The 17,669-nt window shown below is 42.3% G+C and overlaps 1 protein-coding gene across 1 annotated transcript; it reads right to left on the minus strand.

The window, feature by feature from the left end:
• Positions 1-1,849: 1,849 nt before the first annotated feature.
• On the minus strand, positions 1,850-14,794 carry scinlb (scinderin like b). Its single transcript, XM_085253571.1, has 17 exons — positions 14,639-14,794; positions 12,414-12,600; positions 11,246-11,400; positions 8,920-9,081; positions 8,633-8,782; positions 8,145-8,234; positions 7,892-8,024; positions 7,472-7,560; positions 7,155-7,370; positions 6,931-7,064; positions 6,661-6,751; positions 5,467-5,637; positions 5,191-5,365; positions 4,614-4,729; positions 3,153-3,230; positions 2,994-3,054; positions 1,850-2,750 (listed from the first exon to the last, which is right to left on the minus strand). The coding sequence occupies exons 2-17, from the start codon at positions 12,592-12,594 to the stop codon at positions 2,590-2,592; spliced, it is 2,163 nt and encodes a 720-aa protein (XP_085109697.1). The 5' UTR covers positions 12,595-12,600; positions 14,639-14,794; the 3' UTR covers positions 1,850-2,589.
• Positions 14,795-17,669: the final 2,875 nt, after the last annotated feature.

The following is a 17,669-nucleotide window of genomic DNA, read 5'->3' on the forward strand; positions in this document are numbered from 1 at the left end:
TGAATAAACTTTCTGAATCCTTTATCATCTGCAACTGAAAATAGTTGTGGATGATTACTATACCTTTCTAATGTGACGTTGTTGTCCCTGGCTCTCTTTCTCTCTCTCTCCCTCTGGCTCTGTTCCTGTGCTACTCAGTGTAACTACCGCCCCTCCCCCCTCTGCCCAGCATAAAGCACAAGGCTTTGGTGCGAAGTGAAGCGGGAAAAAAGTGTGTGTGAGAGAGAGAGAGAGGGTGAGAGAAAGAAAAAAAAAAACCCACGTGATGGCTCGCGATAAGAAGTCGGCTCGCGTCGTTCACGTCAAAGAGCCGGCTCTAAGAGCCATTTCGTTCGCGAACGACCCATCACTATCAGATTCAGACCTCAGCACCACTCAGTGACAACAGGAAACTCATCCTTTTTCTTCACTCTTTGTAGCAACTCCAAAATTAACCGATGAAAATAGTACATAGGTTAAACAGGTGGTTTGAAAGACTTTTATTGTGAAATTACTGACTTTTAGAAATAAAACCCTATCAGTGAAGGTTTGTCTCAACTAGTTTGTTGCACCGCTGAATCCGCTGGTGGAAACAGCAACTGGCCAGTCAAACTGCTCAGCATACATGCCCAGGGCCAATAAGCTGTTAGGTGTGTTGAATATAGTGGTGAGGAAAAGAATAAATACTTCATATTCTGACGGCTTAGTGTGAGAGCACTCTGCCTTGCTGCTTTCGCTAAGCCTGCTCTATGTTTTCCCCTTTTGTCCTCTATGTTGCCTTGTGTGTTCCTGGTAGGAGGTGTAAATTGGTGCAGCTTGGGCACCCGTGCAGTCCCCCTGGGGCACTCAAGAGCTGTCTATCGTTCCATCTATTTATTGGTCCATCCAGAACAATGCTATTTGTTTGGTTGGCCCTGTCCATAATTATTCAGGTTTTACACCAAACATTCAAGCACTCAACCAACTGCTGACACCATTGACTAACACACCTCATGAAAGTAATTATGTTTTTTGTTTATTTTTGTTTAATAACCTTGTACATTTTGGTTAAAGCAGTGACTCTCACATTTTTTGTCATGGAGCTAGAATCACTGACTTATACACATAGCTAATAAAGACCTTGGTACATTTCTATCAAATATATATAAAGTACTATAAAGTACTCAGGACCTTTGGTGGCCTGTGCCCTCAGTCTTATTAGGCACACGCACACAGTCTTTAATATGAAATTATTTAAATGTTTGTGTTTTTGTAACCAGTGCTCATAATCACAGTATTTTATCTTATTTTACCTTATCCTATCTTATCTTAAATTGGTTTTCCAGTAAACCAAAGATTTTAGGTTGTATTTTACTAAAGAAGGCCCTTTCACATGCTCCCTTATTTTCCAAGAATCCACCACAGTGGTTGGATCTGTTTGTTTGATTTGGTGCAGAGTTTATGCCATATGCACTTTCTGATACAACCCTCCCATTTATCCAAGCTTCAAAGGGCTGGCACTTGGAGTACACTAGCTTTGGATCCCCCTGAAGCGGGGTTTGTGTCCTCTCCTTGAGGAGATAACATTGACTGTACCCAAATGTGAGTATACACAGCAGTGCAAAAAATAAAAATTGTGCTAAGGCCACTTCCTCTATTAAAGTGTGTTGCCATCCTGAAGAACAGTGCAGCTGTGAGCAGAGTTTTCATTTCTTCTTCCTACTTCTACTGCTGTTGCAACAAGATCCCATTTTTCTTTATTCCCCATCCAACAGAGACATTTAGTGATATGTGGCTGTTAGACCTTGCGATTTCTGTAGGCAGAATAATAAATACGCTGGTGGTGCAGTGCACTGGCTTTCAAGGCTCAAGAATGCTCAATAACCACAAGTTTGAAACACTGTGAGCTTTATTTAAAAGTCATCTATGTGAAAATCCCATTTAATAGATTTTTAACATGTGACATACACATACCATTGTGTGAATGGGTGGGTGACTGATTGTGTAAAGCCCTTTGGGGTCCTTAGGGACTAGAATAGCACTATACAAATACAGGCCATTTACCATTGTGTGACTCTTAAATTCATGAGCACAGATCCCCCCCCCAAAAAAAGCTCCGTGCAACTCATAGCAAGTATACAACTTTCCATTATCAATCATAAAACACCATGCATTTATGTGTACTAAAGAAGGAAGCTGTTTTGATATAGAAACTGTAAGGAAAGCATGAGAGAATGGCTCCTTCTGAACACACAAGTAGAACAGTAAAAAAAAACAGAAACAGAGGATTTGTCCAGCTGCCTAAATGGCTTTCGTATTTTCTTATTCCTACTAGAGCCCTCAGTGGGTATTTGCTAAACATGTAAAGGCTTTTGGATATGATCAATCAACCATTTTGATCAATTAAACATAACTGCTAGCAGAAGCCATCGTTTGCATGCAGATGTGATTCATTCCTGTTTATGAAGCCCAGTACACTGCACTGTTGCTGAGGCAGCTATTAAGGGTGATAACGACGATAGCATTGGTTTTTGGCACTTGGGGATTGAAATTAAAATGAATAAAAACAGCATTAGGGACTGCAGGATAGGTAAGGAGTCAGACATAGACGGAGAGCCTGGAGTTCTGTGTTCAGAAGCGGGCACGGATTCGGTCCAATGGATCTGTGTCCCACATCTTGGGATCCCAAGCCTGGAACCAGCCAGTGAAAGTTGGAGGCTCTGCTCCCTGTTTGATGGTGGTGATGGGAATTCCTTTGCGACCGGAGGGATCCGAGTCCACATATTCTTTTGCTGCACAACAAGAAGGAAGAGAGGGGAAGAGACAGGTGGAGAGATGGAGGATGAGAATGTGAAGAGAGGTGGTGTTTACCTCTGATCTTAAAGTTTTTGGTTTTTGATTTGAAACTTAAAATACTTAAGCACAATAAGTTTTCTGATTCTGTTTCACATGCAAGATGCTGTCAAACAGTATCTTGCGTGTGCTTTGGAAATCATCTTTTTCTTAAACTTTTTTTCAGTTGCAATGTAACAAACCTATCTTGGGAGCTCCGTCCTTTTCCACGTCATTGGCATCTTTGCCAATCCAAATGTAGACCTAGAGACAGGAGAGATTTAAAAAGTCATAATTTTAAAAGTATGTCCTACAAAAGTTGTGAAAGTGACATTTCACACATGCCAGAAAGATCACCTCACCTGATCCCAGGTGTCAAGGAGCATTACATCATCAGTGGCCAGATCTGATTGAGTGAAGTCTCCAGGAACTTCTTCCACCTGAGAGATGGGACAAAAGGAAGCTCAGACTGACTGCCTGCAGGGTTTAGGTGCGTTCAAATGTCACAGTCCTTCCCAAATTAGCACTATACGCTGATCAGGCATAACATTAAGAGTAATGACAGGTGAAGTGAGTAACACTGATTATCTCTTCATTGTGGCAGCTGTTAGTGGGTGGGATATATGGCACTCATCCAAGATGGCGCCAGTGTTCATGGCGGGCCGTCTCTTCGACTTCTGTCTGCTGTTTGTTATTTGTTCTTTTTTGTGTTGTCCTGATGTCTACGTGCTTTTCACATATATTAGGGAGCAATTGAACATTTTGTCTGAAGAGTTAGAAGCTGGAAAAATCGGCAGGTGTGAGGATCTGAGTGAGTTTGATGAGGGCTATATTAGGATTAACGAGGCCCTTGTGGGGTGTTCTTGGTCTGTAGTGGTCAGTATCTATCAAAAGTGATCCAAGGATGGACCAGTGGTGAACCATCGACAGGGTTACTGGTGGCCAAGGCTCACTGATGCACTAGTGGTCTAATCCAACAGATAAGCTAATGTAGCTCAAATTACCCAAAAAGTTCATGCTGGTTCTGATAGAAAGGTGTCAGAATACAAGGAGCATCACAGTTTGTTGTGCACAGGGCTGCATAACCACAGACTAGTCAGGGTGTCCATGCTGAATACTGTCCACTGCCTAAAGCACCAACAATGGACTCGTGAGCATCAGAAATGGACCACAGAGCAATGCGAGAAGGTGATCTGGTCTGATGAATCATGTTTTCTTTTACCTCATGTGGATGGCCACGTGCGTGTGCATCACTTACCAGGAACACCTGGCACCATGATACACTATGGGAAGAAGGCGAGCTTGTGGAGGCAGTGTGACGTTTGGGCAATGCTCTACTGGGAAATCTTGGGTCCTGCCATCCATGTGGATGTTACTTTGACACGTATTACATCCTTAAGCATTGTTGCAGACCATGTGCATCCTTTCATGTGAACGGTACTCCCTGATGGCAGTGGCCTCTTTCAGCAGGATAATGCACCCTGCCACAAAGCAGGAATGGTTTGAGGAGCACAACAGCGAGTTTGAGATGCTGACTCCGAATTATCCAGATATTAATCCTGTAGGATATGCTGGACAAACAAGTCTGATTCATGGATGTGCCACTTCCCAACTTAGACAACTTAAAGTATCTGTTGCTAACATCTTGGTGCCAGATACCACAGGGGTCTACTGACATCCAAGCCTAGACCGATCAGGGCTTTTTTGGGAGCAAAAGGGAGACCAACACAATATTAGGACATGGTCACAATGCCTGATCTTTAGCCAGATGTGACTCTTAAAAAAAAAAAGAAGTTTGAGCTGCATTCTTCTCCCTGACTTACACTGAGTCTTCCTGTTTTGTTGGAGCAGCCAAAGAGACGTGGGGGTCTGATCCCGCTCTGCAGACTCTTTGACGTCTGGTAATCCGTTTTGCCTCCCAGAGCAGACCAGAAGTCAGCTGTGAGAGAAGAATACACAACCGACTTTAGCTACACGTAACATTTAATTGATGCTTAATTTGTTTGGACAGGAAGTGAATCACAGCCTCTTTGGGCCCCTGACTAATAAAATGCATCAGCTCTTTAAGTGTAATCATAATCAGACCTGAAATGTTAGTGTTCACTATCACTGACGCCATCAGGCATCAATGCGAATGGCAAATAAAGGTAGAATTTGATGGCTTTACATAAGTAATTTCTTAGCTTATATACACTTTTACATTTTGTAAGTAACTTAAAAACAGCCAAACAGTCTTTTATCACTCAATTGTGAATCAAAATCAAAAGAATTAGAATGAGATTAAATATTTCCCATAAAATACCTCCTTTTTTATCTTCAGATAAATAAAAGAAAAGGCGCAGAGTTAGTTTCTTTGAGCAATAAACAAGGAAAGTTCTGACTTTTATGTTGGGGACTCACCTGGCTCCTTGCCCTCTGACACATTGCTGGGACTACCACCCAGGAAAGCCACCACATGCTTGGCTGCTTCCATCTCTTTATCGCTGGCGCCCACGCCACGCCACACAAACAAGCCACTTGGCGTTTTCAACACAAAAACATCGTTGGTGTTCAGATTGGAGGCAGTAGCTTGGACCTGAGGAACCACACAAGTGAGAGGAGCAAATAAGAACTCTCTTGTACACACACACACACACACACACACACACACATACAGTGTGTTGCAAACCAGCTTACCTCCACCGCACGGGTAGCATTGCAGGAGCTCTGCCGGATGTGGAAGAGGCGACTGCTGGCGGCTTGTGTCTGTCCACCTTTGCGTGACGTTCCTCCACTGTGGATGATCATTGGCTTGTCCTTGAAGATGCTCATCAGGTGGGGAGGCTCCTGACCCTGTGACACTCTCACCTGTGGGTATTAACAAAATTCACCAGCAAAGGCAATGACTAATCCAGTTATTCCAGTTTAGCTACAGATTGTGTTCTTAGGGTTACCAACACCAAAGTGAAGTGGTAATCTAAGGTTCCGTATCACTATGTGCAGGAATAACAAGACTGAAATAGATCAATGCTCACTTGATATTCACTGTAATTAAATTGAGTTTCAGCTAAGTGATTTTTATATAAATGCAACACAACTGGAAAATTTTGAAAATTTTTAACTAAATAGCAATATAGCGTGATTATTATCTAATATTTTAAATACTTTAGTTTATTTTTAAAGAAAATACTCAATGATATCAGCTGTGTTGGCATGGTTGTGTGAGAAAATCAGCTGAAAACATCTCAGAAATGTCTTAATGTCTCCAGTATGGCTGAGAGTTTGATGTATAACCAGCACTAACTGAGGGTCAAGGTTTTGCCACGTTTTAATGCAATTCTTGTAGTTATGGCAACTTATCTATTAAAACGTGCTGCAGGTTGGATCGGATCAAAATAAAAATTATAGAAACACTGCCCTCTGCTGGTTATCCTGGGGGGTGTTTTTTTCTTTCTTATGGGATCGTTATGAGGCAATTAGTTTTCATCAGCTACACTAAATCCTCTGTAATAGTTAATAAATTTGAAGTATCGGAAGAGAGGCAGAAAATTTTTGTTTTAGTCGTTGTTACACAGCCCATAAGTTAAAAATGGTGCGTACTAGTTATGTGGGAAGTGTGATGAGTAGATTCAAAGAAAGGTAAACGTTATATGTATTAAGGTTAGTTTGAGAGCCATAAGCTCTTACTCAATGAAGGATCTCATATCACCTTTATCTGTTCATGTCAGTCATTTAGGGAGAAAAATTACGCTAATACAATAACTGCTCACATTATTTAGATTGTTTCTTTAACATTTCTAAGTCATACATTACATTACAGGGTCTTTCTGTGATTACACACACTTCTTTAGTGCATGTGATGTTGAGGTGTGTAGTGGGTCAGGTTCTAACCTGAACTGGGGCTCCTCCCATTGAGTCATCCAGCTTCACTGTGAGGAACGCCGAAGCGGCCAGTTCGTCTTGTGTGCACTTCAGCCCCTGCCTGACACAGTAGCACCAACACAGTCTGAAACACGTCATTAACTCGTGCGTTTGTGTGTGTGAGTGTGTGAGATAGAGAGAGAGATCTTAGACAGGGTGTGGCACACTCTGCCACAGCTTTTACTTCATACTAATTTAAAGAGATTATACGCTTTATACATGTTTTACTGTTTTACCCACCATGTGTATATGATGTGCTGCTCCCGTGATCCCTGTCTGTAGCTGTAGAGGATGAGGTAACAGTCGCCCCCATAGAAGTGACCATAAGAGGAGGGATCCACGGGCACATTTGCACCATTCTCGACACGCCAGATCTAGAACACCAGACCCAATCTTTAAAAAAACCCAAAACCTTACAGCTGTGTTTACCTGTGCTATTGTTTCACTTTTTAACACCCTCCTACCTGGACTTTGCCCTTGCCATCGTCCACCATGCCGTGCTGCGCTGCCATGGCTTTGTTTGTGTGTAGGGTGGAGGCATCAAAGGGAACCTGCTCCACTTTGGCTATGCGGCCAATAGTGTAGGCCTTACTGGGACCTGTGGTCTCATCCTTATCCCTCCAGTCGGAAAAGAACTGCTTAAAGAGAGACGTTTCGCCACCTGCAGGAAGTACTTGGATCTGCAAGTCAAACAGAGATTTGGCTTTACGGTTAGCTGCACTGTGGGATTTACAATTGTTGTTTTTTTTTGTCTAAGTTACTAAGTACATGTTGGCTTTACCGTTGTATTTTTGTTGTATCCCTTATCAGTGATGAACTTCTGACCTGCAGCCATGGCTGCTTTACGCTCCGACACAGTGGCCTTAGGGCCTGTTGGAATCAGATAAAACAAAGGCGGTGTAATTCACCTTTATGTTATTCAGAGTGAGAAATATCTGCGGATATTTACGTAAAGACGCTAATTGCAGTGCAGTCATAAAACACAAAATTACTGCTGTAGATTTCCTGTTATTGTTCAGCAGTGCCAAAAATAAAACCAGCAGCATTTAAATATACCTCTTTCACATGTGTAGCCTTAATCAGAGAGACCAAAAAGGTGTAAACACACGCTTTCCAATCATTTCTTTGTTAGAATTTGTGCAAAAAGAAGAAGAAAAAAGCACAATGTTAGAAGTGTTATCACAAAAATGTTTTGCTGCACCTTTCCACACAAAGATGGTCTTGTCCACCCCGTTGTCCAGGATGTAGCACTCCTCCGGAGACAGCATGGCCTGTTTGAAGGGACTGGATGCAGCCACAGACGACACCTTCATAGAGCCAGATGCATCTGAGATCTAAAAGAAAAGGAAAGAGGCCCCATCAGGTACTGATTTCTTTTTTGCTATGAAATCTTTCCACCCTTGTATCAAAGCCAGGGTGTTCACATTTATTTGACTGTCACTTGTGCTTCTCACCATGTAGAGGGCAGCCTTCTTCCTGTTGGAAGTCTCCACCTTGTCGTCATCCGGAGTACTGGGGGCGATGGAGGTTTTTGGTCCTAGAACCTAAACAACAATCAAGGGCATTAATCACTAAAGGTTTATCATCATTAGCACTGATTAAATGCTTTTTAGTGCAAATATAAACACAGCTTTATTCAGATAAAAAAAAAATCTCTATAAATTGAAAGTATGCTCGTTAAACCAGCCCTCCCCTAACTCTCTCTATCTCATTAGGCATCTTGTTGTAAAGGAAGTGTTTACTAAGCTGCCCTGGCACAGAGCTGGCGTATGAGCAGCACTTACAAAGGGCAGCATTGTGCCCCGTCGTTCCCACACTGACTAAGTCTGTCGAATGCATTAATTGCACTTAAAGCTCCTGCTCTCAAGTGATCACCTCTGAGGTTAAAGTGTGGTGACATTTGCTAGAAGAGGGAGACGAGTGAGGAATGTGCGTGTCTGACCTCTATGATGGGAGCCGGCTCGTCCCCCTCCTCCACCATATGCACTTTGGCTCTGCCGTTCCTCTCATTATCTCTGATGTCGATGGTGACCTCGGAGGCCTTCAGCCGCTCAAAACGGTTACACTCACTGCCGCACCACTGATAGATGTCCTGCAGGAGGGGAGAACCCGGGAAAGGAGGTTTAAAGATGTGAAAGCCTTAACTATTTCACAGAAACTGTAGAGGTTAAACTGCACTCTGTACATACAGTAGCAAACACACACACAAATAAAAAAAGAACAGCTCACCTTTCCCAGGTCAATGATGAAGCAGTCTCCTTTGTTGAAGCTGTCCCAGGACATATTCACCTCGGTTGCTCTGATGACCCTGCGACCCTTAACGTGCAGCAGGCGTTTTACATCCACGCCGTTGGTCACTACATGTTTGAAACCTGAGGCCACACCTCCTTTCTGTGAAATCCAATGATGATTCGCATTAAGTTTTATCCTGTGAATATTCTTTCAAATCTAAGCAATGCGGGGGATGAGCTGATTTAAGAGAAGATGAGCTATCTTTACACCTGAGCTGCAGTTTTAGTTACAACTACTACACACGGGCCAAATGACCAGGTAAGTCACAAATGTTCAAGGGGAGGACGTGTGGAGTCAGCTGACGGTGAAATGAGTTTAACACAGGACTGTAAAATCTTAAGGAACAACTGGTTCCTTAAGACATGCTGTCAGTTAATGGCATAACCACATCCCATCACTCAGAGTTAACAAAGACAATGGGCGGAAAAGAAACTAACATGATGACTGAGGATAAAATGAAGATTGTTGTGTGCAACACGCCGTTGTACCTGGCGGGTGGGATTATCACGTAATGTGCCGTCCTTGGTAGAGCCAATAAACAAAGCAAGTATTTAGAAAACATGCAAATGAACAGAAATACCCTCTGCTGGAGAAGAACAACATGATGATCCTTGTCAGTTTATAACCTCACAAAAAATGAACTGAAATAGAAGTTGAATTAAATGTTTGTGTTTTGTAGACTTTTAAAAATCTCATAATGTGATTTTCCTCAACATGATCCTTCTGCAAGCTACTTTACAACCTTCCTCACCCCAGTTTCTCATTTGTATGCTCTTTCTGACCTTACTCGGTGTAATGCCTGCCACCACTGATGCCTCCTCTGCTGTGTTTGTTGTGTATCCAGAGCTTTACCGCCAATGGAATTTGACTAAAGTGGTTTTTACTGAAATATGGGTGAAAACAACAACAAAGGAAACTTGCTTAAATTAGACTTTGAAAAAAAACCACCCAGAAGAGTCAGTGACTCATCCTCTGCTGCTGAGGTCAGATGACTAGAGTGTTGTTAGACTCTCGGGGGGCGTGGCTACTTTGACCACCAAATGAAAACCACATTCATCCTGTTATTGGTCAAATGGTAGCAATTTTTTCCGTGGCAACAACGCATGCTCTGTTTATTGTCAGAATAGTTTACTGAAAGTGAAGTTACCAAAGCTCTGTCGAGAATGTGAGGTTTGGTTCTGTTTCGGCTTCGCTGTGTCCCAAACACAGCCAGTGTGCTTGGACTCTGCAACATATGCAGAGCAGAATTCTCCAAAGAGTAGTAAGCAAGCATTCGGGCTAATTACATTTAACTAAAGCCACAAAGGGGGGTTGGGGTTATGAGAAACAGATGGCTGTTAAAAGTGGTTTAGCTTGTGTTTCTCAGTATCCTTATTTGCAGAGGCTGGTTGCCTAGGTTATAATCAATCAGTCCATCAGACACACCATCAGAGAGATATAGAAAAAAGGGGGAATGCTATGATTTCTTTGAACTTCAGAATCATCAGCTCATCTCAACAGCAAAGTTCACAGGATGCTGGTAATCATTAACACTGCAGACATGTTTCAGTCAAACAGAGTTCTGCAGCAGATCACTGTTCGATGTTTAAAACATTAGTCATCACACCTCTCACTGTTTACAGGATTTATATATTTTTATGGTTCTGTTATTTAATAGCGGACTGGGAGCAGAAAAAAAAGAAATCCTTACAGAAATGTCCCTTATTTAGTTACTAATTTAAACCAGCGGTTCCTCTTCTCCTATCAATAGCCTTTTAATAGCTGACTGGAACCTGTCATTTACTTGCTCATTACCAGCTTCACTTTTTGGACTCTGCTAGTGTAGCTTTGCATGATTTTCAGGTCAAAATAATGCTTGTTTTTCTTATCAAAGTTTCTTCAGAGACATGTCAAAATGAAACCTGGTGTGACGTTAACTTGTCTGCCATTTTGCACGTGCGACATAATAATAAATAATACAGGGGAAGCCAAATAATGCTCCAGTCACAGCCCCTTAAAACCACCGGTCTTGGGGGAAAAATGTGTATTCCCCACCGAGCTGACGAGTGGTTGCTCAATTTTTCTGGCGGTGGCTGGCGGTGACCAGTCAGTGACCCCCCCTTGGCAACCCACCTCACCCCAGTTTTCGTCATTTGTCAGTTGTTAGAGCAAAATGTGTATCTTATGACTGGTTGGCAAAAATCTTTTTTATTGCTTTGTTCAGTCACAGATTGTCAGAGTCGCCTGTAGTTTGCATGAAGATCCCAACTTCCATAAAGCTCACCTGGTACTTGATGCCTGACTTGAAGTAACCCAGGAAAGTGTTGGACTCGTAGTTCTGCACCTCCCTGTACTGCACCGGGCCACCACCCAGGAAGTCATCCAGCTGTGAGGCAAAGATCGCTGTCGCTCCACTCTCATCCTGTGAACACTCATCCCCTGCAGAAAATAGACGTTTGTAACCGGCTAGTTCTAGAAACAGTCCTGCAACTGCTTCGTATTCACGCTCAAAACTCAAGCTTCTTACAGAGAAATCTGCAGCGCTTTAGTGCAAGCAGTAACCTTATGCGCCCTCTGAGTCAGGACTGGAGTCATGGTTATAATTGCATAAACCACATGAGCAGCAGAGCCTCTCTGTATCCTGTTATTACTGTCAGATGGCACACAACATGGATAAAACTATTCCACAAGTTTTATCTGACTAACATTGATCCCAGACGGAAGGATTAATTGTGTCCCAGTGTTATAAAGACTGTAATGTGTTGCAGATGGTTGGATGGCATTGGATGCAGACTGGCAGGGAACTACGCAAACCTGCAAAAAACTAGTACTCGTCTCTAATGATCTGCAGGGGCATTCCAGATGTGAGTCATCCAGCAGTTTGTTTTATGTGTCTGTTTTTGTTATGCAACCAAAAGGAAAAAAGAAAACGTTTGGGGTGGAGTATAGGCTTTTCCTTCGCTGCATTGTTCAGGGTGGTTAAAGTTGCACATCACTGAGCGTTCTGTTCACTCATAATTTAATTCTAAGCCACAAAAAGGGAACTGTGCAGGCAAGAGGAATTTCACAAACTCCTGTTACTTTAAGCTCCTCACACAAGGGAGGATGTTTCAGGTCTAAGATCTAAAAACCCAAAGCAGTTTCCAAAACCAGGCTATTGTGGTGCAAGCTCACGATGAAGCAAGGGTATCTGCTCTCATTAAACCCAAAGCTACACCTGTCTGTTTGTGAGTTTAAGTACTACAAATTGCAGGGAAACGCAGCAGCTCTAGAGGAAGTGACTTTTTAAAACTCTGAATATATCACTTAAGTTTGTAGCCGAGGAAAATGCCAAACATCATACTTTATCATGAAACTGGAATGAAAACAGATTTGCTTTGGTGCAATCAAACAAAACTAAGCAGAAGCCTCAGTAAAGTGCAATACTGCAGTTTGCAGCATCCATGTCTTACCCAACCACATGTGAATGTTGTATGATGGGGCTGAGGTGGTGAAGAGCAGCAGGTAGGCATCTCCGGTGTAAAAGGAGCCGTGCAGGGCTTTGGGAACCGGCTTGAGGTCCATGCTCTCGATACGCCACACCTGCAGCCCTGGCTTCTTCCCTGCAGTTTCAAACTCCTTATGGCTAACCATGATGCTCTGAGACACGATGAAGATTAAAAAAGAAAAAAAGAAAAAGAGGAAGTAAATAGTCTTGAAGTTAAAGGAAGCCAGGTAGAGACACAGAAAATAATTTTAATGTTTTTGCCATGCAAAATGTGGCTGCAGTTGAACTCCTGGAAAGCCACAGAAAGCATTCTGAGAATGACAGAAACAGCAGACGCTGCTGAGAGCGCTCACAAACACAATGCAAAAGTTATTTTGTGCAACCAAATTTATGATGTGCTTCCTGAACAACAAACGCTAGATTGTGTCTTAACACCAATGGAGGAAGGGGGTGGTGGTAGGGAGGCTAACCACGGCAGTTTATAAATGTACATTCTATCTCTCCTCTAAGCCACTTCCATATTTGGACACTCACTGTAAACACTGAACTAGAAAGACAGGTTCTTTAACTATATCACGCACTGCTGCTCGACGTCTGTCAACCAACTTTCAATAATCATATTAGCCATGAACCGTACATCAATGACTCTCTGCTTAGTATCATATTTTATTTATTTATTTTGCACAAACTCATTGAAAAAACCCCTAAATGATCTGAGAAACCCTTTGTTGTTTCTAAAAAGTCATAATATATGCAGCATATTGTGACACCAGAGTCTGAGAAAAAGTTACGTTTTTTCAGAAATGACTGATGCAGGAACTTTGTACCATTATCAGCACACATTTAATCAGAAAATCATATCTCCACTAAAATAAACAATACCACATTCCAGGCTGACAGTGCTGCGTGACCTGTATTGCTTGCTTCATAAACTCCTATCATATTTTTTATGGCTGATACTGGAGTGACTCTATAACATCACATAACGTCTGGACTGCTACAAAACACAGTGAGAAAGCTGAAGCACTGAGTCCAGGAACTCACAGGAGGTTCTTCTTAAATAAATGAATATTGTGATAAGGTTGAACGTTTGCTCCAAAGAAATTGAGAGATTATACGGTACAGATTGCTAGTTTGTCCAGATTACAGAAGAGCCTGATTACAAGTGTGGCTGCAGGATTATAGCTGTACTCTCAGACTAAGACTTCTCTAACTACGCAGCTCTGACCACGTCCACTTCCACTGCTGTAAAACCATAAACCTGCATTTAATTTACATCCCCTTCATCTGATAACCACAGTGCTCATCACGCAGGCTGAAATATTTAATGTTACTGAGAGTTTAAATCATACCAAACAAACACAATCCAAGGAATCAGCATCATGATCACCACTTATTGTTACTGCGATGTTTGCAGTGCTGTGTCTTAAACGAGCGGCCTGCAGCTCAGCTTTCAGTGAAGAAGGAAAGAAATTGAGTGGACTTCCTGTAAGAGGCTGATCAATAAGTGCTGCATCACGGACAAAACCTCCAGACCCCATAAAGTGCATGAATTGAAAACAGATGCACTGATATTAACGCTAATGTAACACAGTAATGAGCACAATGTTGCATCTCTGTGTGGTGGGGTGGGGGTCATATGCTGGGAAGAGCATCTTCCACCAGCTGTGCTTGTCTGCTGCAGACCTCTGATATATTTACATTTTTAAAAAAGTGCATTTGTGTTAAGAATGAAGTCTGTACTGCTTCTTCCTCTTTTTTGTCTATTGCATAACTTCTTAACAACCACTATGTTCCAATTAAAGCTTCCATTTCAATTATATTTCAATCGAACGATAACGATCAGCAGCAATATGAAAGAATATCGAATATCACGAACTCTAACGCGTTCTCTCCTTCCTTTTCGCCCCTTTCGCTGGCTGCTGTGACTCAGGAAGAGGAAGAAAAAGAAGAGGGGGAAAAAACAACAACAGCTGGAAACTTTCCACATCTGGAATTTCACTCGCTTTAAACGTCCCAATCCTGCCTGGCTACATGAGAGCGAAAAGTCAGCGATTATCAGCTAAGATCGCGAGCTGTTCACCTTTGATCTAAAGAAATTATGCAAGAATTAAAAGTGCAGAAATGCCACAGCGTGTGCACCCACGTAGACTGGGGTGGGGGGGGGAGGAAAAAAAGGGGGAAACTCACAGTTTGTTTGAAGGATGAATCACACAGGAGAGAGAGAGAGATGCGCAGACGAGTCGATGGAGATCGTAGATGCGGCAGTGAGGCGATTATGGACACTCTCTGGTTTTGATGTGCTGTGGGTGACGAGACGGAGGAAGAGAAAGGGGAGGAGGAGTGGTGCTGGGGGAGTGTCCAGCATGAATACTTCTCAGGCGGAGAGAAGCTTTCTGAGAAGAGAGGCTTGATTCAGGAAGAAAGTCTGCCTTTACAGTGCTGTGCCAACACGACCGTGGACTGCACAGCGCAGATTATAAAGCTTTCATGTAGGGAGGGACAAAGTTCAGCATGCAGTGGCTTCTTAGAAGTAGCACCAGAATGCGTGACTTTAGGTTTGGCTTGAGATCGGTGTGACTAGGAAAAACAAGAGCAGGGAAATGTGTCTGCCTTTAAAATCCTATAATGCAGAGGTATCATAGGAAATCAGATACTGTGAGTTGGGAAACAGCGTCAACGGCTATATTCAAAAGACAACTGTGTGTTGATTTGAAATACAGATGTTAGTGACACTTCAACTTCCCCCTTGCTTGAATAAACCAGCCAGCCCTTGCAGATACAGGACACCACACATACCTCTAAACGAGAGCATCCAGAACATTCATTCGGTCTCATTAGCTTCAAGATAAACACATTATGTAAAACAACTTTTGGCTTTGTTACCATGGTGCACAAAACCCACAGGGCATCTCACCATTTGCACACATGAAAATACCACTCACGTTTGAAGGCATGCTTGCACAAGTCACACCCAGCATCTACCTGCTGTACTTCTTCTTTTACAACAGATACAGCGAAACAGAAAGTACCCCTTTGAGTTCTAATGACACCAATTAAAAACTCACCTGGTCCACACCTTCTGAAATTCTTTAAAGATAATGTCAGATGAACAACAATGTGTTGCATATTTGTTGTTATTTGTTTAACAAAAAGGTCTTAAGGTCCCACCACAGTGTTTCAATCAGGTTGATGTCTGGACTTTGACTGGACCATTGCAACACTTTGATTCCTTTCTTTTTCTGCCATCCTGTTGTAGATTTGCTGCTGTGCTTGGGATCATTGCACTCTTTCATGACACAATTTGGGGCAAGCTTTAGCTATCAGACAGATGGCCTCACATTTGACTCTAGAATACTTTGGTATACAGAGTTCATCATCAACTCAATAACTGCTGGGTGCCCAGGTCATGTTGCTGGATAACAAGCCAAAATTATTACTCCTCCACCACCGTGCTTGACAGTTGGTATGAGGTGTTTGTGCTGATATGCTGTGATTGGTTTTCTCCAAACATGGTGCATGGTCTTCTCCATCAGTGGACGTTGGTGCAAAGCTTTGTGGTTTGTTCAGATGCAGCTTTGCAAACCTGAGCAGTGCTGGCATATTCTTTTAAAGAGAGCAGTCCTTCTCCTGCCAACCCTTCCAACCAAGCCATACTTGTTCAGTTTTTTTCTAACTGAACTGTCATAAACATTTTAAATGCTAATTGAGGCCTGTAGAGTCTCGGGTTTGTCCCAGTTTCTCTGAACATTTTACAGTCTGACCTTTGGGTGAATTTGCTTTGAGATTCTTCAAGAATGTTATACACAGATAAAAAGCTTTTAAAAAGTGCATCTTGCAAATGTGTATACATTAGAAAGTTTCACATAATATCATGCAGAATATTTCAGTGTAATCACGTTTTGCTTTTTGTTCTTCTTTACACAAGGCTCACAAGTTGAGAATGCCGTGTGAAATTACAAAGGCTTCTTGAGAACTCTGGACAGATGAAAGATCGTGCTTCCTCTCTGTATCAAACTTACAGCAGCTGACTAATGCTTGATCAGATTGTTGCAGCAACTACATGAGAAAACAACCTGGTAACAGCTGATTAAAGCTTCGGTTTGTTTTACAAGCCAAAGACAGAAGGAAGCGGGTTGGAGTGGTAAACATGGCTAACTGGATATTTTATCAAGTATGCAAAACTGTCTAAAATTGTGTGCACAGTTCGTGGTGTAGCTGTTCCTCAGCTGACGTTTCTCTAAGTGTCTGTGCAAACCTACAATAACTCGATTTAACTGATGCAGCTGAATGAAGAGGTGAAAAGAGGAAACATCTGTGCCAGTGAATTTGTAACTTTCTTTCCTGTGGGTTTAGTTGTTTCCTTTTTTATTTTTTTAGATTAATTTGTTTATAAGTGAGAAATCCGCTTCACCCCTTCACCACACGTTTATCTGATCAGACAGGGGGACTTCACTGGTGCCAGACTCGGTGGTCTTATCATTAAGCAGGGCGTGAAGTGTCAGCTGAAATGCTGCCTGTGGCTCATTGTGCCACACACCGAGAGCTGGCTGATGCACATCCTCGGTGACAATGCAACCACCGCAAAACGGATTATACTCTCATCATCGGAGGCTTGTTCGTCTGTTACAGTCTAGTGCCTGAAAAGACTACATGTACAAAAAAAAAAACATTTAACCCAAAGAATGGTTCTGTTTTAAGAGATACACATTCATTTTTTTGAGATTAGATAGGATGAAACAACACCCTAGCATTTACTGAGTCAACATGTGAAAAGAGTAGCCTACTTAAGCAATATGGATTGATTCTTACAGCACTGTCAGACTCTTAATGGGCACTTTAACAGAGTCAGAACTGATGCACAAGAACTAGTAACAACAGTAGGAAATAGCAGTTGCTGATTTGTGTCAGTCTTCAGACCCAACCAATGGTGACTCACATGAGATCACTATCAGACTGAGCACATCTTTCATGTGTGCAGCAATACTTGCAAACATTTGGCAGCCATCACTTTGCAGCTGCGGAGCTGCTAAGTAACCCAGGCTTAGTGTAAACACTGTAAGCAGATTGTAAGAACCAATCGGTTTAGTCTGTGCATCCAGTCAAGAAATACAGTGACATGGCTGTAAAATCATTTATGGGCTTTTATGTATGTATCTATTAATCAAATAAAAGATAACATGGTAGTAGGTGGATTTTATTCGACCCAAATGCAAGACAC

This window comes from Mchenga conophoros, linkage group LG18 (assembly GCF_057382185.1).
Source record: "Mchenga conophoros isolate Kocher_MC1m ecotype Shallow Benthic linkage group LG18, M_conophoros_male_GT1.1, whole genome shotgun sequence".
Lineage (NCBI taxonomy): Eukaryota > Metazoa > Chordata > Actinopteri > Cichliformes > Cichlidae > Mchenga > Mchenga conophoros.